Genomic DNA, 18943 nt, shown 5'->3' with positions numbered 1-18943 from the left:
TTTGGCCTGATTTCTCATCATCTGTGGTGTCCCCCGAGGAGAAAACAAGCACGAGCCTGTTGAATGTGACGCATAGCCAATCAGAAAGCGAGGTGACGTAGTAGCGAAAACACCAGTAGCAAATCAACAACTACTCACCTCCATATCAACATGTAGCAAGTACAACTCATGCTAACGTTGTCTCCGCTCCTTTGACCGACGCCTCTTTTTAAAACGTGTTTTTTCACATAAAAACAACACAAACGATCCCTATTACATCCTCTTCGTTTGTTGACTCTGGAATCACGTTTGATCTCGAGAGGTTTTGTGTGTTTTGTGTGTTGATGTTGCCGTGTGGCCGCACACCACACATTGTACGACCAAAACTGTAAAACCTCTGATTATTTATCGCCATGTGTGTGGTCTCCCAAGTTTGTGAAATCGGCCGACAATTTTAAAATCCTGCCGTGTGAACCAGCCTTTAAACACTTTGCATGATCTTGGATTGCATGTCAATTATTTCTATCGATCTATCGATCGATCGATTCTTTCGATCTTGCCTTCCATCATCTCGCTGGACTATATAACCATTTACCAAATAACTGTACTGTTAAAGCTATTTTCTCAGGCCAATGTACCTCTCCTTTTTTGCTCTCAAACTTGCAGCACAGACTCTGTATTATGTGCAACACTTCAAGGACACTTTGTTTATCAGAAACTAACACACAAACATCACCCCACCTCTGCTAAAACTTCGGCTGACACAGCACAAGAACATTTTAGGGGAGGCATCTTACCACAACAATATAATCCTGTGACTTTTGAAATTTGTTGTCTATCCTCTGGTTTTGGTAGCTGACCTGCAAGTCAGTGAAGTAGACCCCCAGCTGGGACAACACCCTTGGTATCTGCATTGTATTTCCTTGCTTAATTAAACCTTCTAGTTTGTTCAATTTGAACCTGAGTCTCTTCTCTCCCTTCTCTAAGAAAACCATCATGCACTAGGTGACTTAAACAACCCTAAACAGGACCAAACAGGATTTATGTCAGGCCGTCAATCTTACCACAACACCCTTCGCCTTCTAAACATTATTCACTCTCCAAGCCCCACAACCCCAGAAATCGTGGTTTCCCTCAACGCTTAAAAGCTTTCGACAGGGTCGAATGGGAGTACCTATTTGAAGTAATGGTCCAGTTTGGTCTTAGCGACAATTTTATTCTCTGGGTCAGACTATTGTACTCCTCCCCGGTAACTTCAGTTCAAACGAACGACACATTATCTCCCCTCTTCTCGCTTGGGAGAGGCACGAGACAGGGTTGCCCCGTCGCCACTACTGTTGGCGATCGCGATAGAACCCCTTGCTATCTGGCTGCGGTATCACCCGGTTAGATACAATACATAAGGTCTCATTATAAATGGATGATCTGCTCTTGTACATCTCGGATCCAGTTAACTCTCTTCCCGTGATCTTCAACATCTTGGACCAATTTTGGGCTTATTCAGGCAATAAACTATTAACTATTAGAAGCGTGATTTGTTTCTAATTAACTCTCTAGCTAGACAGCTTCCTCGTTCCTTAGTGCCATTTTATTGGGATGATAATGGGTTTCGTTATTTGGGAGTTTTTATTAGTCCATCCATCTTCATGCAAACTTTTTGCCTTTGGTTGAAAAGGCTGAGAAGGTCTTTGACCGTTGGTCTGTTTTGCCGCTATCCCTTGTAGGTTGCCTTTCCAATTTTTTTAATCTGTTCCAACACATCCCTATAGCCATCACCCTATAACCATAAATCCTTTTTTGATAAATTGGACTGGTTAATATGTAGATTTTTAAGGGGGGGCCAACGGCTCAAATTCATAAGTTTATTTACAGACTGCCTGTAACTGTTACAATGTTATTCACTGCTTTGTTATTTTATTGGACATGTAAATAAAAAGAGAAAAAAAGTTGTGGTAACAATGTATCAATCATCACACAAATGATAACAAGGTACCAAATTTTCCTGTTATGAATTCCATTTTTTAAACAGGTATGGGAACACTTTGCAATTGAAAATATTTTAGTATACACTGAACCAATCATCATTGTGAGGTTTATTCTTATAAGGAGTGAGTCTTCTGAGTGTATCCTGTGATTCAGTCTGCAGAGACACACAAATGAAAGACAGAGTAGAGAGCCCCATTATACATGTCAGGGGTAAAACAAATATATTGTCCAGCTCTGTTGGAGAAGATAAGCCATGAAATACAGTGAACCTTGACAGATATCCATGCAGAGTCATTCTTATAGATTCAAAGTTCATCCAAATACGCCCACAGTAGAATCACATGATGCTGATGTTTACCTAAACAGTATTTCTTTTAAAATGTTTAGACAGAATTATTTTAACAAAAATACATTTTTCCCATTATAACTTTTAGTTTTGGGGTAAATACACTTCAAATCAAGACTTCAATCATTTGACATGAGGTGTGACCTTCAGTGCAAAGTCCTAAATAATAATATCGACAGAAATAGCCAAAAGGAAGGTCATCAAAATCGCAGGGTGGATTTTGGGTTGGCTCTAATCATGAAAATAGTATACAAAAAATCTGAAAAATGTTATCTTCATGTTTTAACGAACTCAAATGACCTTAAATCCTTTGTTTCAAAGTTAGTGTTAAGATCTCCTGTAAATTTAATTTCAGGATTCTGACATAAAATAGGTCACAAAGGCAAATTTAAGTTACAGTTTAGTAATCATATCAAAAAGTGTCTAAAAAGGCCCGCTGTGACCTGAAGCAGAACCACATTTTTTAAGGAGAAGACATCACTGTTAAGAATCCCCAAACATTGTATTCAAATTAATTTAAATCTAACAGTCTACAATTTATGAAATGCACAATGAGCTTTACAAAAAAAAGGTAATGGTCCAGTTTGGTCTTAGCGACAATTTTATTCTCTGGGTCAGACTATTGTACTCCTCCCCGGTAACTTCAGTTCAAACGAACGACACATTATCTCCCCTCTTCTCGCTTGGGAGAGGCACGAGACAGGGTTGCCCCGTCGCCACTACTGTTGGCGATCGCGATAGAACCCCTTGCTATCTGGCTGCGGTATCACCCGGTTAGATACAATACATAAGGTCTCATTATAAATGGATGATCTGCTCTTGTACATCTCGGATCCAGTTAACTCTCTTCCCGTGATCTTCAACATCTTGGACCAATTTTGGGCTTATTCAGGCAATAAACTATTAACTATTAGAAGCGTGATTTGTTTCTAATTAACTCTCTAGCTAGACAGCTTCCTCGTTCCTTAGTGCCATTTTATTGGGATGATAATGGGTTTCGTTATTTGGGAGTTTTTATTAGTCCATCCATCTTCATGCAAACTTTTTGCCTTTGGTTGAAAAGGCTGAGAAGGTCTTTGACCGTTGGTCTGTTTTGCCGCTATCCCTTGTAGGTTGCCTTTCCAATTTTTTTAATCTGTTCCAACACATCCCTATAGCCATCACCCTATAACCATAAATCCTTTTTTGATAAATTGGACTGGTTAATATGTAGATTTTTAAGGGGGGGCCAACGGCTCAAATTCATAAGTTTATTTACAGACTGCCTGTAACTGTTACAATGTTATTCACTGCTTTGTTATTTTATTGGACATGTAAATAAAAAGAGAAAAAAAGTTGTGGTAACAATGTATCAATCATCACACAAATGATAACAAGGTACCAAATTTTCCTGTTATGAATTCCATTTTTTAAACAGGTATGGGAACACTTTGCAATTGAAAATATTTTAGTATACACTGAACCAATCATCATTGTGAGGTTTATTCTTATAAGGAGTGAGTCTTCTGAGTGTATCCTGTGATTCAGTCTGCAGAGACACACAAATGAAAGACAGAGTAGAGAGCCCCATTATACATGTCAGGGGTAAAACAAATATATTGTCCAGCTCTGTTGGAGAAGATAAGCCATGAAATACAGTGAACCTTGACAGATATCCATGCAGAGTCATTCTTATAGATTCAAAGTTCATCCAAATACGCCCACAGTAGAATCACATGATGCTGATGTTTACCTAAACAGTATTTCTTTTAAAATGTTTAGACAGAATTATTTTAACAAAAATACATTTTTCCCATTATAACTTTTAGTTTTGGGGTAAATACACTTCAAATCAAGACTTCAATCATTTGACATGAGGTGTGACCTTCAGTGCAAAGTCCTAAATAATAATATCGACAGAAATAGCCAAAAGGAAGGTCATCAAAATCGCAGGGTGGATTTTGGGTTGGCTCTAATCATGAAAATAGTATACAAAAAATCTGAAAAATGTTATCTTCATGTTTTAACGAACTCAAATGACCTTAAATCCTTTGTTTCAAAGTTAGTGTTAAGATCTCCTGTAAATTTAATTTCAGGATTCTGACATAAAATAGGTCACAAAGGCAAATTTAAGTTACAGTTTAGTAATCATATCAAAAAGTGTCTAAAAAGGCCCGCTGTGACCTGAAGCAGAACCCCATTTTTTAAGGAGAAGACATCACTGTTAAGAATCCCCAAACATTGTATTCAAATTAATTTAAATCTAACAGTCTACAATTTATGAAATGCACAATGAGCTTTACAAAAAAAAAAAAAAAGCCAACTTTTTACTAGTTAGCTAGTACTGTATACTACAATGCTATTGAGCATTCTGGGTATAAAGGGATAGTGACCAAACTAACCACTTAATTTTGATGTGTCTTGTTGACAGATCATGTACAATTCAGGATTTTCTTATATTAAATTCTGGTCTCAGTTTTACTTGGATTGTGTTATATTAATCCAAAATGTCACATAGCTCTTATTATTAGACGTATCACACATCTCAAACTTTGCTGAATAAAATTCATGAGACATACTCATATAATGTAGGTTCTTATCTAAGTGTACAAGGAGAATTAGACAGGCTTCAATGCTTTGAGTGCTTTGGATATTCATTCACAATATCAAAGAGATATCAGCACTGAACAACATGGACTGTTGTAACTAATAAAATCCAAGTATCTGAAAGAAGATCCATGCAATCATGACTCAGGTTGATGAGCTTTTTTTAACGTAATGTTGCACAGATTTCATAAGGACATGGTGCCAGAGTAATGCCAAAGGCAAAGTCCAACTTAGCCTTGACCCCAGCAGGCATGGAGAAGGTGAAGCGCTGCATGAAGGAGGTGAAGAAGAGGAAAAGCTCCATCCTTGCCAGGTTTTCACCGAGACACACACGCTTACCTGAAACAAGAAAATGACCTTAAAAACTAAACAGAAATTTGTTAAGAACATGTAAAAAATATAATAATATATAATATAAAACTGGGATTATCTTGATACTCACCAGCAGAGAAAGGCAAGAAGGCAGCTTGCTTCACAAACTTCCCCTTGTCGTTCAGAAAGTGTCCTGGGTTGAAGGTGGAGGGAGTCTCCCATACGTTCTTGTCGAACAGCACCGAGGTCAAATTTGGGATGATCGTAGCTCCCTTGGGATTGGAATATTATTTTATCAAATCATATCATACAAAATGAACTTTTTTTTTATAAAATATAAAATTGACCTTTGGGATTGTATAGCCTCCCAGCTGGATTTCCCTGTTGGTCATATGAGGCAGGCTTAGAGGTACTATGTTGCCCATTCTCATGACCTCGTTGAGGACAGCATCAGTATAGGGCATGTTTACACGATCTTCCATTGATGGCTGTCTGGACTGTCCGATCACTTTGTCTACCTCAGTCTGGACCTTTGCTGCGAAACAGGAAGGAAAAGGGAGAAAAAAATAAGGGAGTTCTTTAACAGGTTGCAAAATTAAATACCAGAGACTTGTGAAAAATGAATGCAAAGTGATAATACATTTGTTTTTCACATATTTGTACATAAAATCCTGGCCTCGTCTGTGTTCTTACCCTGGATCTCGGGGTATTTTGCCATGTAGAGGAAAGCCCAGCGCAGGGTGGTGGACGTGGTCTCAGAGCCAGCCACAAACATTTCAAAGACAGAAATGACCAGGTTTTCCTCATCAAAAGTGTTGTCAGCTTGCCCCTTACTCTGAAAATAAATTGCATGTCATCCCCAAAACATTTAGCTGTTCTGAACTTGTACCTTGCTAATTTCACATAAGGCAGTGCTTCATTTGTTTAATACTTTGACTGAATGGGTTATATTCTGTCAGAGACATAACCTTAAAGATACTGCTCTGAGCCACAACTGATAGTGTTATAAATTTCCCATGTTTCATTGTTGTCTGTTTGTTTCTGTCTGTTTCAATGTTTACGTTGTTTCTGTTCAGGCACTTTTATGGGCAGCCTAGGGGTCTTGAGTATTAACATGTTGGAGAGAGCGGTAGCCTCCGCGAATGTTCGTTGTCCCAATGCATCGTCACGTTAAATGTGTGATGCGTTCATGAAGAAGTAAAGCTCATTTTTAAATGGTTGTTCAATTATTCTTAGAGTCATGAGTACCACGTATTTCATCTGTTTGATGGAAGTTTCACAAGCCTCTCCAACACACAACTTTGTGGATGAAGTGCCCCAGAAAATCAATCATTCTTTCATGCACGGGAGACGCGCAGTGTAAAGAATACAAAAAGCCAGTCACCTCCTGGATCTCATTTAGGTAGCAATCAATGAAGTCTCTTGGGTCCGAGGAGTCCCAGTTATTTTTGTGCTCTTTAAGCTCTTCTCTAATGAAGTTCTTCACATCTGTCCACACCCGAAAGACTGTATGATGTGGCCCCGGCAAACGTCTCATCAGCTTGGGGAACGAGTTGTAAAACTGCAGAGTTCAACAGATTAAAAGAAAGAAAAAGGAATAAGTGCCACAATGATTTTCTGTTTTTTACATTCATTCTTAATCTTGAAAACTCTGCTGAGAATTGGTACCTGTGTCCAAAGTGAGGCTTCAATCTGGAGCGCTATCTCAAACCAGCTGAGCAGTTTCCTGAACTTCTCATCAGTGTACTCAAATCGATGCCCAAAAACCAGGGAGCAGATGATGTTGGAGACAGTGTTGCCAATGATGAGTTTTGGATCGAAGGGCTTACCTCCATATTGTAACAGAAAAACAATTATAAATAATGTATTTGTTGTTGTTTTTATTGCTAATGTGATTAAGCAAATCTATATTTACCTTCAAAACTTTGGAATTCTTTTGAAGAGTGTGTGAATTCCTCTAAGATGACAGGTTCAAGTGACTTCTTGCCAATTCCAAAATATCTGAGAGTTGAAAGGGCAAAACGCCTCTGCTGCTTCCACATGTGGCCACTACTGAACACCATGCCTGATGGGAAATACTTTGTCACAAATACATTTTAGATCAACTTGTTCACTTCCTAAAGATTACACAGGAGTGTGTGTGCATAGGTGTGTGTGTGTGTGTGTGTGTGTGTGTAGGCGTGTGTGTGTGTGTCTGTTACATGGTCTTACCTAGTCCTTCGCTTATGTCCTGAAACATAGGGAGGGGTGGGCGGTCAGACAGACTGTCTCCCTGATTAACAAGAGCTTCTTTCAGAACCTCATACCCATTTAAGACCACAACCCACTCCTGGCCCAACCGCAGGCTGTACACATCTCCATATTTCCCTGCTAACTGTGAGTGGATACAAGAAAAACAAAGTTATTACGACGATAAAAGGATGACAAGTCTTTTTAGTTGACCTCTTGGTTTTTTTTTTTATTGTTTTTTGTTGAGCTACCTGTGTCATACTCTCATGACTCCTGCTGTGGTCGACAGAGAACATGCTGCCCACTAAAGGGAACGATTTAGGTCCTGGAGGATAGCTTGCCGGACGACGGTTTTTAATATAGTCTGCAGTGAGAATGAAAACTGCTGTGAAGAGCAAAAAGCTTTTCACATCCCAATCCAGAAAGGATCCGATAACAGAAAAGATGAAATCCATCATCAAAAGAAGGGCTCAACTCAGTCCAACAGAAACCTGTGTTGTCCTTTCTTCTTCTATGATTGTTTTTGCCTGGAGTCACCCCTCTTTATTTCTTCCATGAGAGAGAAGCATTATATAATGGACTGTTTGCAACTTGATCAGACTCTGACCCCTTCATTCTTAGATAGGGGATATGAGGACCTGTTAATCAGTGACCATTAAACAATATTCAGAGATTAAGATGGTGTCCCATGATAACCCATTTTATAACTTTCATTCTGTGTTATAATTCTTCTGGTGTCAGGTGGGTACTACCCAGTTGCAAATATATATATAATATATATATTTTTTTGCAATATATAATACATTGCAAAAATCTGGGAATAAATTCCTTACCAATAGATTTCTTCACAAATGTGTTCAAAAAGATGTCTTATAACACGTATAAAAACATTTAAATCCAACTCGGGGTACCTGGAACCTTATTGGCACTACTTATTGGTGAAAATTTGAAAATGTTAACCTTTGCTTTTGGTAGCTTGTGAGGAGTCAAACTAGGGGTTCATTGGGATTCTGAATCCATTGCAAACATTTGTTTATCAAAAAATCGATTCCTTGGTGGAAACGTTGAGACGCCCACTTACGTGTAAATTCACAGTAGCTTTATATGTTTATTTTAATATCTCAAATACTAGTTAAAAACTATACTGCACCACTACGTTCATTGTATTAGGGGTCCAGCTCTGAGTCTTCTCCAGACTCTGCTGTTCTTAAAGTGGAAATTGGGACCCCTGGGGGCTAGTGAGACACTGAGAGAGTGTCTCACTAGTGTCTCAAAAATGTTTGCAAAGACGACACCATCTTAATCTCTGAATATTGTTTAGTTCTGTTTTTAATCCGAATCCTTCCACTTTACTGGAGATGACACCCGAGACTTGTGAAAAATTCATCGCCTTTTTTAATGATAAGGTTGCTGCTATTAGAGCCACTATACCCGCTTCTGTACCTGCTCTTACACTAGCTACTCAGTGCTCTACTGTTTTTATTTGTTTTGAGCCTGTGTCATTGTCTGAGCTCACAGGGCTAGTTAACAAACCCTCCTCCTGTCCCACAGACCCAGTCCCTCCTCGCTTTTTTAAGGAGGTCTGGAGCACCACTGATTCTTCTGTCAGGGAGATCATCAACAGCAGCTTGACTTCTGGCATTGTGCCCTCTTTTTGTAAAAAAGATGTTGTTGAGCCCTTGATTAAAAAACCTGGTCTTGATCCGACACTTTTGTCAAATTACCGGCCCATTTCCAAATGACCATTTATGGCAAAACTTCGAGAGAAGTGTGTTTTTGCACAATTGCAGTCTTTTATGAACGGTAATGGTACTTTAGACCAGTTCCAGTCTGGGTACAAGGGATTTCACAGCACTTTTAATGATCTCTTTTTAATTACTGATTCAGGTAGTTCTGCCATTTTAGTGCTTTTAGACCTCACAGCTGCCTTTGACACAGTCGACCACAAAATTCTTTTAGACCGCCTGAGGGACTTTGTGGGTGCCAGGGGGACCACTTTGGAGTGGTTCAGGTCCTACCTGTCAGAGAGGTCTTTCTCTGTCAGGCTGGGGGACTCCACCTCGTCCTCTACTCCACTTCATTGTGGGGTCTCCCAGGGATCTATCCTGGGACCTATCTTGTTCACAATATATCTCCTCCCCCTTGCACAGATTTTTCAGAAACATGGCATGTCGTACCATCTTTATGCCGACGACTGCCAGATCTACATGCCGATCTCTAAAACCAGCCACTGCCCCCTGACACCCCTGTTTGACTGTCTATGTCAGGGGTGTCAAACTCCAGTCCTGGAGGGCCGGCTTCCTCAGACTGTTAGATATCTCCCTGCTCGGATGCAGCTGAATCCAATGAGTGACTCGTTATCAGGCTTCTGCAGAACTTGATGACAACACATTGGTTTAAAGCAGGTGCGTTAGTCTGAGGAAGCCGGCCCTCGAGGACTGGAGTTTGACACCTGTGGTCTATGTGATGTCAAGGCTTGGTTAGCTCAGAATTTTTTAAGACTAAATGGAGACAAAACTGAGGTTATGGTGTTTGGCAGCGCCCCCATCAACCTGGGAACCCTCCAAGAGTAATGAGCGTCCAAAAGTTACCAGCCTTGGCATCGCCATAGACAGTGATTTTAAATTTGCCAAACAGATAAATGGCGTTTTAATATCGTGCTTTTATCATCTTCGTCTTTTAGCAAAAGTGAAACCGTTTTCATCTTTTAATCTTTTAGAACAGATCGTGCACGTTTTTATTTCAAGTTGACTGGACTACGGCAACGCACTTTATTCAGCTGTTAGCCACAAAGCCCTCTCTCGTTTGCAGTTAGTCCAGAACGCAGCAGCACAACCTTTTAACAGGGACCAAAAAGCGAGAGCACATCACCCCAATCCTCGCATCTTTGCACTGGCTCCCTGTTAATTTTCGAATCGATTTTAAGATTTTATTGTTTGTTTTTAAAGCTTTGACTGGACTGGCCCCACAGTACATCAAGGACCTCGTCCAAATTTATACTCCAGTGCGCGACTTGAGGTCCGAGGGCCAGCTCCAGCTCATGGTGCCTAGGGCGAGACTTAAAACCAGGGGGGACAGGGCTTTCTCTGTGGTTGGCCCCCGACTTTGGAGCGCTCTCCCCTCCACGTCCGAACAGCCTCCACGGTGGAGTGTTTTAAGTCTCGTCTTAAGACCCATTTTTATTCCCTGGCTTTTTAACTTTGCGTGAGTTTTGTGGTCCTCTGTGTCTTTTACTTATTTTACTAGTTTACTACGTCTTTTATTGATTTTATTGTTTTATTTATGGAATCGTCTTTGAAATTTTTCTTTAGTTGTTTTTATTATCATATGTACAGCACTTTGGAGACATTTCTTTGTTGTTTAAATGTGCTATACAAATAAAGTGGATTGGATTGGGTTGCGAGATGCTTTCAATCACCAAATACAAAACTTAAATGATCTAAAATTGCATATCTTACCCTTTATGGTGAAGAAAACAGTCAAATATTAGTTGAATTTTAACTAATGATTAAAATGGTTAACAGTGGCAAAGTAATATTTATGCTTCCCATAAGTGAAACAATGCAGGTGGTTGGCTGCTCCCTATGGAAGTAAATTTGACACCTACATAAACTACTATATAAATATATAAAATCATATTATTATACAGCCTTTCCGAGATTACACTGCTGAAATACAGACGGTGGGGTTCCCTGGTCTCTAGCACAGTTATTTCGGGGCTCCATTGCTGACATTTTTTGGGAACCTCTGCTCTATATCATCATTGATACAGTTTTTGCAAGTCATATCATTGCCATTTAGCTTAGACTATGCCCAAAAAAATCCAACCTGGCCTGAGCCAGTTCAGTTTTGTCTCTGAGAATTCTGAGATTAGCCACATATCTGTTAAAAATTCCCTTACTAATAGGTTATTTCAGAACCCAAAGTGCCAATGACAAATCAGGCACAGACAAGTAGTGCCAGGGGGACGTTGATCGAACACCAGCTCCCTCTGCTGGCGACGAGGAGATTTGCGTGGGTGACTCTTCCCACTTGTATAAACAGTGAGAAATAGAATAAAGGGTGTGAAATGATGGAAAACAAAACACCCGATAGGCTGTGCATGTAGTATTCTAAGACATTTCAGATACATTTTATATGACAGATTATATGAGACCTTTTTACAACGTACATAGTACACATGGAGTAAAATTTTCCATAACACTATGTACTGAAGGGAGGTGGAGACAACAGGACACAGTTGAGACACATTAGGTAATCAGCAGTACAGGAGACAATGGGGAGAGGGGCAAAAAGGATCAGTCGTGAAACAAAACACAGAGTAAAGTCCACAAAGCGGTATGGAATGGATGAGTACAGTTTGGTACTATTTGATTCGTTAAAGCCTGATCCTGTTTTGATTTCTACAGCCAATCGTGCCCTATTTGGTAGGTGCCGTCTAAGCCGGATGTTGCTCCTGACTTTTTTAAAAAATTTTAAATTAAATTTAAGAGAGAGGGATTGGGATATGAGAGAGGAGAAATAACCTCATAGTATTTTGTGCGACGGACGCTTGATATCAGGACAATTAACACACTTCTGAGTTGGCATGTGGCTCTTCATTACAAAACGCAATCCAGCTTTGCTTCAAGAAAGGCTGTGTGCCGCGAGGAGAAATACAGCAGGAAAAAAAACAGTTTACAGTGTATTTAAACATGGCAGGGTTGTGTTTGTCTTTTAATGCTGCGGTCGTACTGCAGTGTTAACTCCACCTTTTAGGGTCGGATCAATATACTTGGCACCCCAACAGAAGGGTCTCAAAAAGTGGGACGGTACAAATCAGTAATTTGGGGATCTTTCCCGGCTTCAGTCTATGGAAACGCCACAAAATGTGTGCTACTGAGATGAACTAAACTGAACCGCTTGCTGGAAACGGGGCTTAAGGAACTAAAGTAAAAAACAAACAAAAGACATGAAACATGAGGAAAACAGAATAAAATGAAACACAACAGAGAGCGTATACAAAGAGTTGAGCACGCACAGATCATGTTTTTGGTTTGGTCAGATATATATTTGCTGTTCAAAATGAAAGTATGTGCTCACGAGAGGGCCACTGCGCTCTCAGAACTGTCTCCTCGTCCTCTCGCCAATGTGGCACAATAATAAGGCCATACTCAACTCTACTCATCGCCAGATAATTCGGTCTACTGAAGTGCTAGATATGATCGGCTCCTCTCAAAATTTGTTAGTTATTCCCTGTGTTTTTTCCAGTACTAACAGAGTTTTCTCTTCTGTCGTCCAGATTTTCCAACTGTGTCATTTCATCCAGTCAACTTCATCTGCAAACTCTTTAATTAAACCTTTAATTATTACCTCCATCAGTCTCTGCTTCTTATTAACTTGTAAACTTCCTGTGATTCAGTCTACAGAGACACACAAATGAAAGACAGAGTACAGAGTTCCTTTATATATGTCAGGGGTAAAACAAATATATTGACAAGCTCTGTTGGAGAATATAAGCCATTTAAATACATTGAACCTTGATAAGAGGAAGGTCAGATGTCCATGCAGAGTCACTCTTGTTGATTCAAAGTTCATCCAAACACTTCCACAGTAGATGCTGATGTTTACCTAAGCAGTATTTATTTTCAAATGTTTAGACAGTTCACAAAATAATTAGAAATAATATTAATATCTTCAGAAATAGCGAAAAGCAAGGTCATCAAAAGGGTGGATTTTGTGATGTTGGCTCTAATCATAAAAATAGAATAAAAAAAAAAATCAGATTTTATCGTCATGTGTAAGAGAACTCAAATGACCCCAAATCCTTTGTTACACAGTTAGTGTTAAGATCTCCTGTTAATTTAATTTGAGGGTTTTGGCATGAAATTTGTCAATACTACCGTGTTAAGTTACAGTTTATTAATCATAACAAAAAGTGTCTTAAAAGGCCTGCTGTGACCTGAAGCAGAACCACATTTTTAAAGATAAGAGATTACTGTTAATGATCCCTGTGCTGTCCTTAAAGTTAATCAGGACATAATTAATAAGTTAAAAAGTAAGCTATTGTCAGTTGGGATTTAAAAATAGCGTCGGAGTGAGTACTCTGTGTTTTTTGTTTCGTTTTTAGAAATAGCGACAGAGTGAGCGCTCTTACCACTGTTTGTTTTGTCGGTCTATCTTTGACGTAACTTCGTTTTCTTGCTAGTTGGCTAAGTCTCTCGTGTCGAGCACAAAGAGACAACAGAATTCATGGAGTTGCTACTGTTTTTGTGATACGCTTTTGCCTTGGAGAACATTTGTCTTTTTACAAAAAAGAACCATAACGGTCAAGACTCAGTAAAGGACAGGAAAAGCAAGCCCTGTGTGTTTATTGAAGACCTACTGGATGTTAACTAGCTGTCTAGCTACGCACAAGTTCACGCGCTGTGAGGGCAGCATAATCCCCAAACGTTGTATTCAAAATAATTTTAATCTCACAGTCTACAATTTATGAAATGCACAATGAGCTTCACAAAAAAGATGCTAACATACAGTCACAGTACTGTACTACATTGTTATTGAGCATTCTGGGTATAAAGGGATAATGATCAAACTAACCACTTAATTTTCTCATGTACAAATCAGGGTTTTTTTTATATAAAATGGTGGTCTCAGTTTTACTCGGGTTGTGTATTAATCCAAAATGTCATATAGCTCTTATTTTGAGACGCTTCACACACCTGAAACTTTACTAAGTGTACAAAGAGAATTGTGAAATTGAAGATGTTACACCCTGTAAGGGGAGAAATAAAGAGAAAGAAACAAAACGTGCTGTTGCTGCTAGGGATGTCCGATAATATCGGAGGGCCGATATTGACTTAAAAATGTAATATTTGGAAATATCGGTATCGGATTTTTACAACCGATATTGGAACCGATATTGGAATTTCCGAGTCTGCATGAACGCAGCACGAGACGTTTATGGGCGCGCGCTTGATGATGTTAACAACAACAAATACGACAGGCTAGACTCGTAGCTAACAAGTTAGCTCACCCGGTGAATGAGGTGTCCGTGGTTTGGAACTATTTCCAAGTGCCAACTACGGACAATAAATTTGCAATTTGCAATGACTGCAAAGCGTCGGTTATGCGAGGAGGAAACAAGGTGTCTTCCTTTAATACATCATTTAAAAACCCATGTCAAGAAGAATCACACGGAGTTGCTACATTTGCGCAGCAAAGTGATGAAAAGAAGCAACAGCTGAAACCGAAGAAAACCACACAGTTGTCGCTTAAAGAGTCAACTGAAATCCTTGTACCAAGAAATCCTTGCAGAGAATGAAGTTGCAGCTCAAGCACCTACAAGCGAGACAGGTGAGTAATGGATTAACTTAATCATCAAACTAAATTTAATCTGCTGTGCTGAGTGCGTCACATTAAAAATATACATTGCATACAATGAATACAATAACCATTTGGCAGTCAGTGCTTCAAAGAAAAATAAATAATAGAAATTCTATTAAAGAAATGGAGGAATTCTATTATATATTTATTCCCTGTCTTTTTTATTCTTTCTTTAGGTGCATGCATACCTAGGAGAAGCCATACCCTCGAAAGGATGCCCTTTGGAGTACTGGAGGCATCAGGAGAGAGGATTTTGTTACTCTTAAAAGAGATTGAGCCCAGTTTGAGTATATTATTTGACAAGTTATGGCCAGTCATTCATTGACTGTTTGTTTACAACTAATGGACTGAAGATATGCCTCTTCCTTTTTTTTAATATTGTCTGTGGTGTTGCACAGTAAGTAAACACTAAATAAATATGGCACTTTTTTCCATAATTTAAGTTGTTCTCTTATTTTTCTCAGTGTGTACATTTGGAAAGCCATGTTTCATTCACATATGCATCCAGTGGGGCATCACAATAAAATTAGGCATAATGTGTTAATTCCACAGGAGATATTTTATGTTGTTGTTACCTAACAGTTTTGATGTAAAAAGCCTGCATATATCGGTATCGGTGATATTGGTATCGGAAATTAAGAGTTGGACAATATCGGAATATCGGATATCGGTAGAAAAGCCAATATCGAGCATCCCTAGTTGCTGCCTCTCATTCGTTTTAATGAATCAATTGAATCATGCAATAACACACATTACATTTTCTCTGCACACAATAATGCACCCAAAGAAATATATATGCAGTGTAATCCTTCTTTAAACTGTATTAAGTAACTGCAATAAGTAACTGTAAATGTTCAACTACAAACATGACTCAAATATGAGCACTGTCTCAGCAGACGCACCAAATGTGTCTCTATCGTGCTCCCGATCCAAGCTAACATGCACGCAACACAGCCACCACATTCACACTCAGACCGCGCAATAAACACAACCAAACGACTTAATACACAGAGAACACATGACTCACTTGTTCTTGTGAACATACAAAACCTATGTACTTAGGTTCATTGACTTTTACACAGCATTCTTACCTGTAAGGGGAGAAATAAAGAGAAAGAAACTAAACGTGCTGTTGCTGCCTCTCATTCGTTTTAATGAATGAGGCTCAGACAACACGCTCCCCCCTAGTGGCGCAAACCTGGAAGTGTAAAACAATAACAAACGGTAAATCCAAAGCAATCAATCACAGACCAGTGAAATTAGTTTTTAACATGCGGTCTTAATAATTTTAACAAAATAATCTTATATCCATTACAAAGACAGGCTTCATTGCTTTAAGTGCTTTGGACATTCATTCACAAACTCAAAGAGTTATTAGCACTGAACAACATGGACTGTTGTAACTAATAAAATCCAAGTATCTGAAAGCAGACCCACGCAATCATGACTCAGGTTGATGAGCTTATTTTAACGTAATGTTGCACAGATTTCATAAGGACATGGTGCCAGAGTAATGCCAAAGTTAAAGTCCAATTTAGCCTTGACCCCAGCAGGCATGGAGAAGGTGAAGCGCTGCATGAAGGAGGTGAAGAAGAGGAAAAGCTCCATCCTTGCCAGGTTTTCACCGAGACACACACGCTTACCTGAAACAAGAAAATGACCTGAAAAACTAAACAGCAATTAGGCAAGAACTTCTAGAAAAATTCTTGAGAGAAAAGTCAGTTATCAACTCAAGAACAGATTAGACCAGTATACTGTATTAACAGTAAAAGATGTTTATAAAACTGGGATTATCTTGATACTCACCAGCAGAGAAAGGCAAGAAGGAAGCTGGCTTTACAAACTTCCCCTTGTCGTTCAGAAAGTGTCCTGGGTTGAAGGTGGAGGGAGTCTCCCATACATTTTTATCGTAAAGCACCGAGGTCAAATTTGGGATGATCGTAGCTCCCTTGGGATTGGAATATTATTTTATCATATCATATCATACAAAATGAACTTTTTTTAATAAAATATAAAATTGACCTTTGGGATTGTATAGCCTCCCAGCTGGATCTCCCTGTTGGTCATATGAGGCAGGCTTAGAGGTACTATGTTGCCCATTCTCATGACCTCGTTGAGGACAGCATCAGTATAGGGCATGTTTACACGATCTTCCATTGATGGCTGTCTGGACTGTCCGATCACTTTGTCTACCTCAGCCTGGACCTTTGCTGCGAAACAGGAAGGAAAAGAGTCAGGAGCTAAAAAATAAGGGAGTTCTTTAACAGGTTGCAAAATTAAATACCAGAGACTTGTGAAAAATGAATGCAAAGTGATAATATATTTGATTACCCCGTGTTTGTACATGGCCTAGTCTGTGCTCTTACCCTGGATCTCGAGGTATTTTGCCATGTAGAGGAAAGCCCAGCGCAGGGTGGTGGACGTGGTCTCAGAGCCAGCCACAAACATTTCAAAGCCAGAAATGACCAGGTTTTCCTCATCAAAAGTGTTGTCAGCTTGCCCCTTACTCTGAAAATAAATTACACGTCATCCATTAAACATTTAGCTGTTCTGGAAATTGTACCTTGCTATTTTTATATAAGGCAGTGCTTTATTTTATTTATGCTTTGATTAAATAGGTTGTATTCTGTCAGAAACACAACCTTAAAGATACTGCTGTGAGGCACAACAGATAGTGTCTTCCTCACAGCACAGTGTAAATAATACAAAACGCCAGTCACCTCCTGGATCTCATTTAGGTAGCAATCAATGAAGTCTCTTGGGTCCGAGGGATCCCAGTTATTTTTGTGTTCTTTAAGCTCTTCTCTAATGAAGTTCTTCACATCATTCCACACCCGCAGGACTGTATGATGTGGCCCCGGCAAACGTCTCATCAGCTTAGGGAATGAGTTGTAAAACTGCAGAGTTGAACAAATTAAGAGAAAGAAAAAGGAATAAGTTCCACAATGATTTTCTGTTTTTAACATTCATCCTTAATCTTGAAAACTCTGGTGAGAATTGGTACCTGTGTCCAAAGTGAGGCTTCAATCTGGAGCGCTATCTCAAACCAGCTGAGCAGTTTCCTGAACTTCTCATCAGTGTACTCAAATCGATGCCCAAAAACCAGGGAGCAGATGATGTTGGAGACAGTGTTGCCAATGATGAGTTTAGGATCGAAGGGCTTACCTACATATTGTAACAGAAAAACAATTATAAATAATGTATTTGTTGTTTCTTACTGCTGATGTGATTAAGCAAATCTATATTTACCCTCAAAACTTTGGAATTCTTTTGAAGAGTGTGTGAATTCCTCTAAGATGACAGGTTCAAGTGACTTCTTGCCAATTCCAAAATATCTGAGAGTTGAAAGGGCAAAACGCCTCTGCTGCTTCCATATGTGCCCACTACTGAAAATAACACCTGATGGGAAATACTTTGTCACAAATACATTTTTAGATCAACTTGTTCACTTACTAAAGATTACACAGGAGTCTGTGTGTGTGTGTGTGTGTGTGTGTGTGTGTGTGTGTGTGTGTGTGTGTGTGTGTGTGTGTGTGTGTGTGTGTGTGTGTGTGTGTGTGTGTGTGTGTGTGTGAGTTACATGGTCTTACCTAGTCCTCCACTTACATCATGAAACATAGGGAGGGGTGGGCGGTCAGACAGACTGTCTCCCTGATTAACAAGAGCTTCTTTCAGAACCTCATACCCATTTAAGACCACAACCCACTCCTGGCCCATCTGCAGGCTGTACACATCTCCATATTTCCCTGCTAACTGTGAGTGGATTCAAGACAGGAGAAAAACAAAGTTATTATGACAGATAAAAGGATGACAAGTCCTTTTAGTTGACCTCTTGGGGTTTTTTTAAAATATTTTTTTTGTTGAGCTACCTGTGTCATACTCTCATGACTCCTGCTGTGGTCGACAGAGAACATGCTGCCCACTAAAGGGAACGATTTAGGTCCTGGAGGATAGCTGGCCGGCCGACGGTTTTTAATATAGTCTGCAGTGAGAATGAAAACTGCTGTGAAGAGCAAAAAGCTTTTCACATCCCAATCCAGAAAGGATCCAATAACAGAAAAGATGAAATCCATCATCAAAAGAAGGGCTCAACTCAGTCCAACAGAAACCTGTGTTGTCCTTTCTTCTTCTATGATTGTT

At 39.4% G+C, this 18943-nt stretch overlaps 2 protein-coding genes across 2 annotated transcripts; both read right to left on the bottom strand.

Annotated features, from left to right (window-relative positions):
- Positions 1-4514: 4514 nt before the first annotated feature.
- Positions 4515-7980, bottom strand: LOC306828163 (cytochrome P450 2J2-like). The gene is made up of 9 exons (XM_079350440.1): positions 7690-7980; positions 7421-7583; positions 7125-7274; positions 6878-7038; positions 6594-6770; positions 5903-6044; positions 5557-5744; positions 5340-5481; positions 4515-5236 (listed from the first exon to the last, which is right to left on the bottom strand). The coding sequence occupies exons 1-9, from the start codon at positions 7894-7896 to the stop codon at positions 5061-5063; spliced, it is 1506 nt and encodes a 501-aa protein (XP_079206566.1). The 5' UTR covers positions 7897-7980; the 3' UTR covers positions 4515-5060.
- Positions 7981-15501: 7521 nt separating this feature from the next.
- Positions 15502-18943, bottom strand: LOC306828164 (cytochrome P450 2J2-like). The gene is made up of 9 exons (XM_079350441.1): positions 18673-18943; positions 18394-18556; positions 18053-18202; positions 17808-17968; positions 17524-17700; positions 17170-17311; positions 16826-17013; positions 16610-16751; positions 15502-16446 (listed from the first exon to the last, which is right to left on the bottom strand). The coding sequence occupies exons 1-9, from the start codon at positions 18877-18879 to the stop codon at positions 16271-16273; spliced, it is 1506 nt and encodes a 501-aa protein (XP_079206567.1). The 5' UTR covers positions 18880-18943; the 3' UTR covers positions 15502-16270.

The sequence above is a fragment of the Symphodus melops genome (genome assembly GCF_947650265.1).
Source record: "Symphodus melops genome assembly, chromosome: 8".
In the NCBI taxonomy this organism is placed as follows: Eukaryota; Metazoa; Chordata; class Actinopteri; order Labriformes; family Labridae; genus Symphodus; species Symphodus melops.
The sequence above is the reverse complement of the archived record's forward strand: the minus strand, read 5'-3'. Positions and strand labels throughout refer to the sequence as shown.

Coding starts and splice junctions, on each gene's coding strand:
- LOC306828163 (XM_079350440.1), bottom strand. CDS start 7,896: ATGATGGATTTCATCTTTTCTGTTATCGGATCCTTTCTGGATTGGGAT. Junction 5,745..5,902: donor AAAATACCCCGAGATCCAGG/GTAAGAACACAG, acceptor CCTGTTTCGCAG/CAAAGGTCCAGACTGAGGTA. Junction 5,482..5,556: donor GAGGCTATACAATCCCAAAG/GTCAATTTTATA, acceptor TCCAATCCCAAG/GGAGCTACGATCATCCCAAA.
- LOC306828164 (XM_079350441.1), bottom strand. CDS start 18,879: ATGATGGATTTCATCTTTTCTGTTATTGGATCCTTTCTGGATTGGGAT. Junction 17,312..17,523: donor ACCTAAATGAGATCCAGGAG/GTGACTGGCGTT, acceptor ATTTATTTTCAG/AGTAAGGGGCAAGCTGACAA. Junction 17,014..17,169: donor AAAATACCTCGAGATCCAGG/GTAAGAGCACAG, acceptor CCTGTTTCGCAG/CAAAGGTCCAGGCTGAGGTA.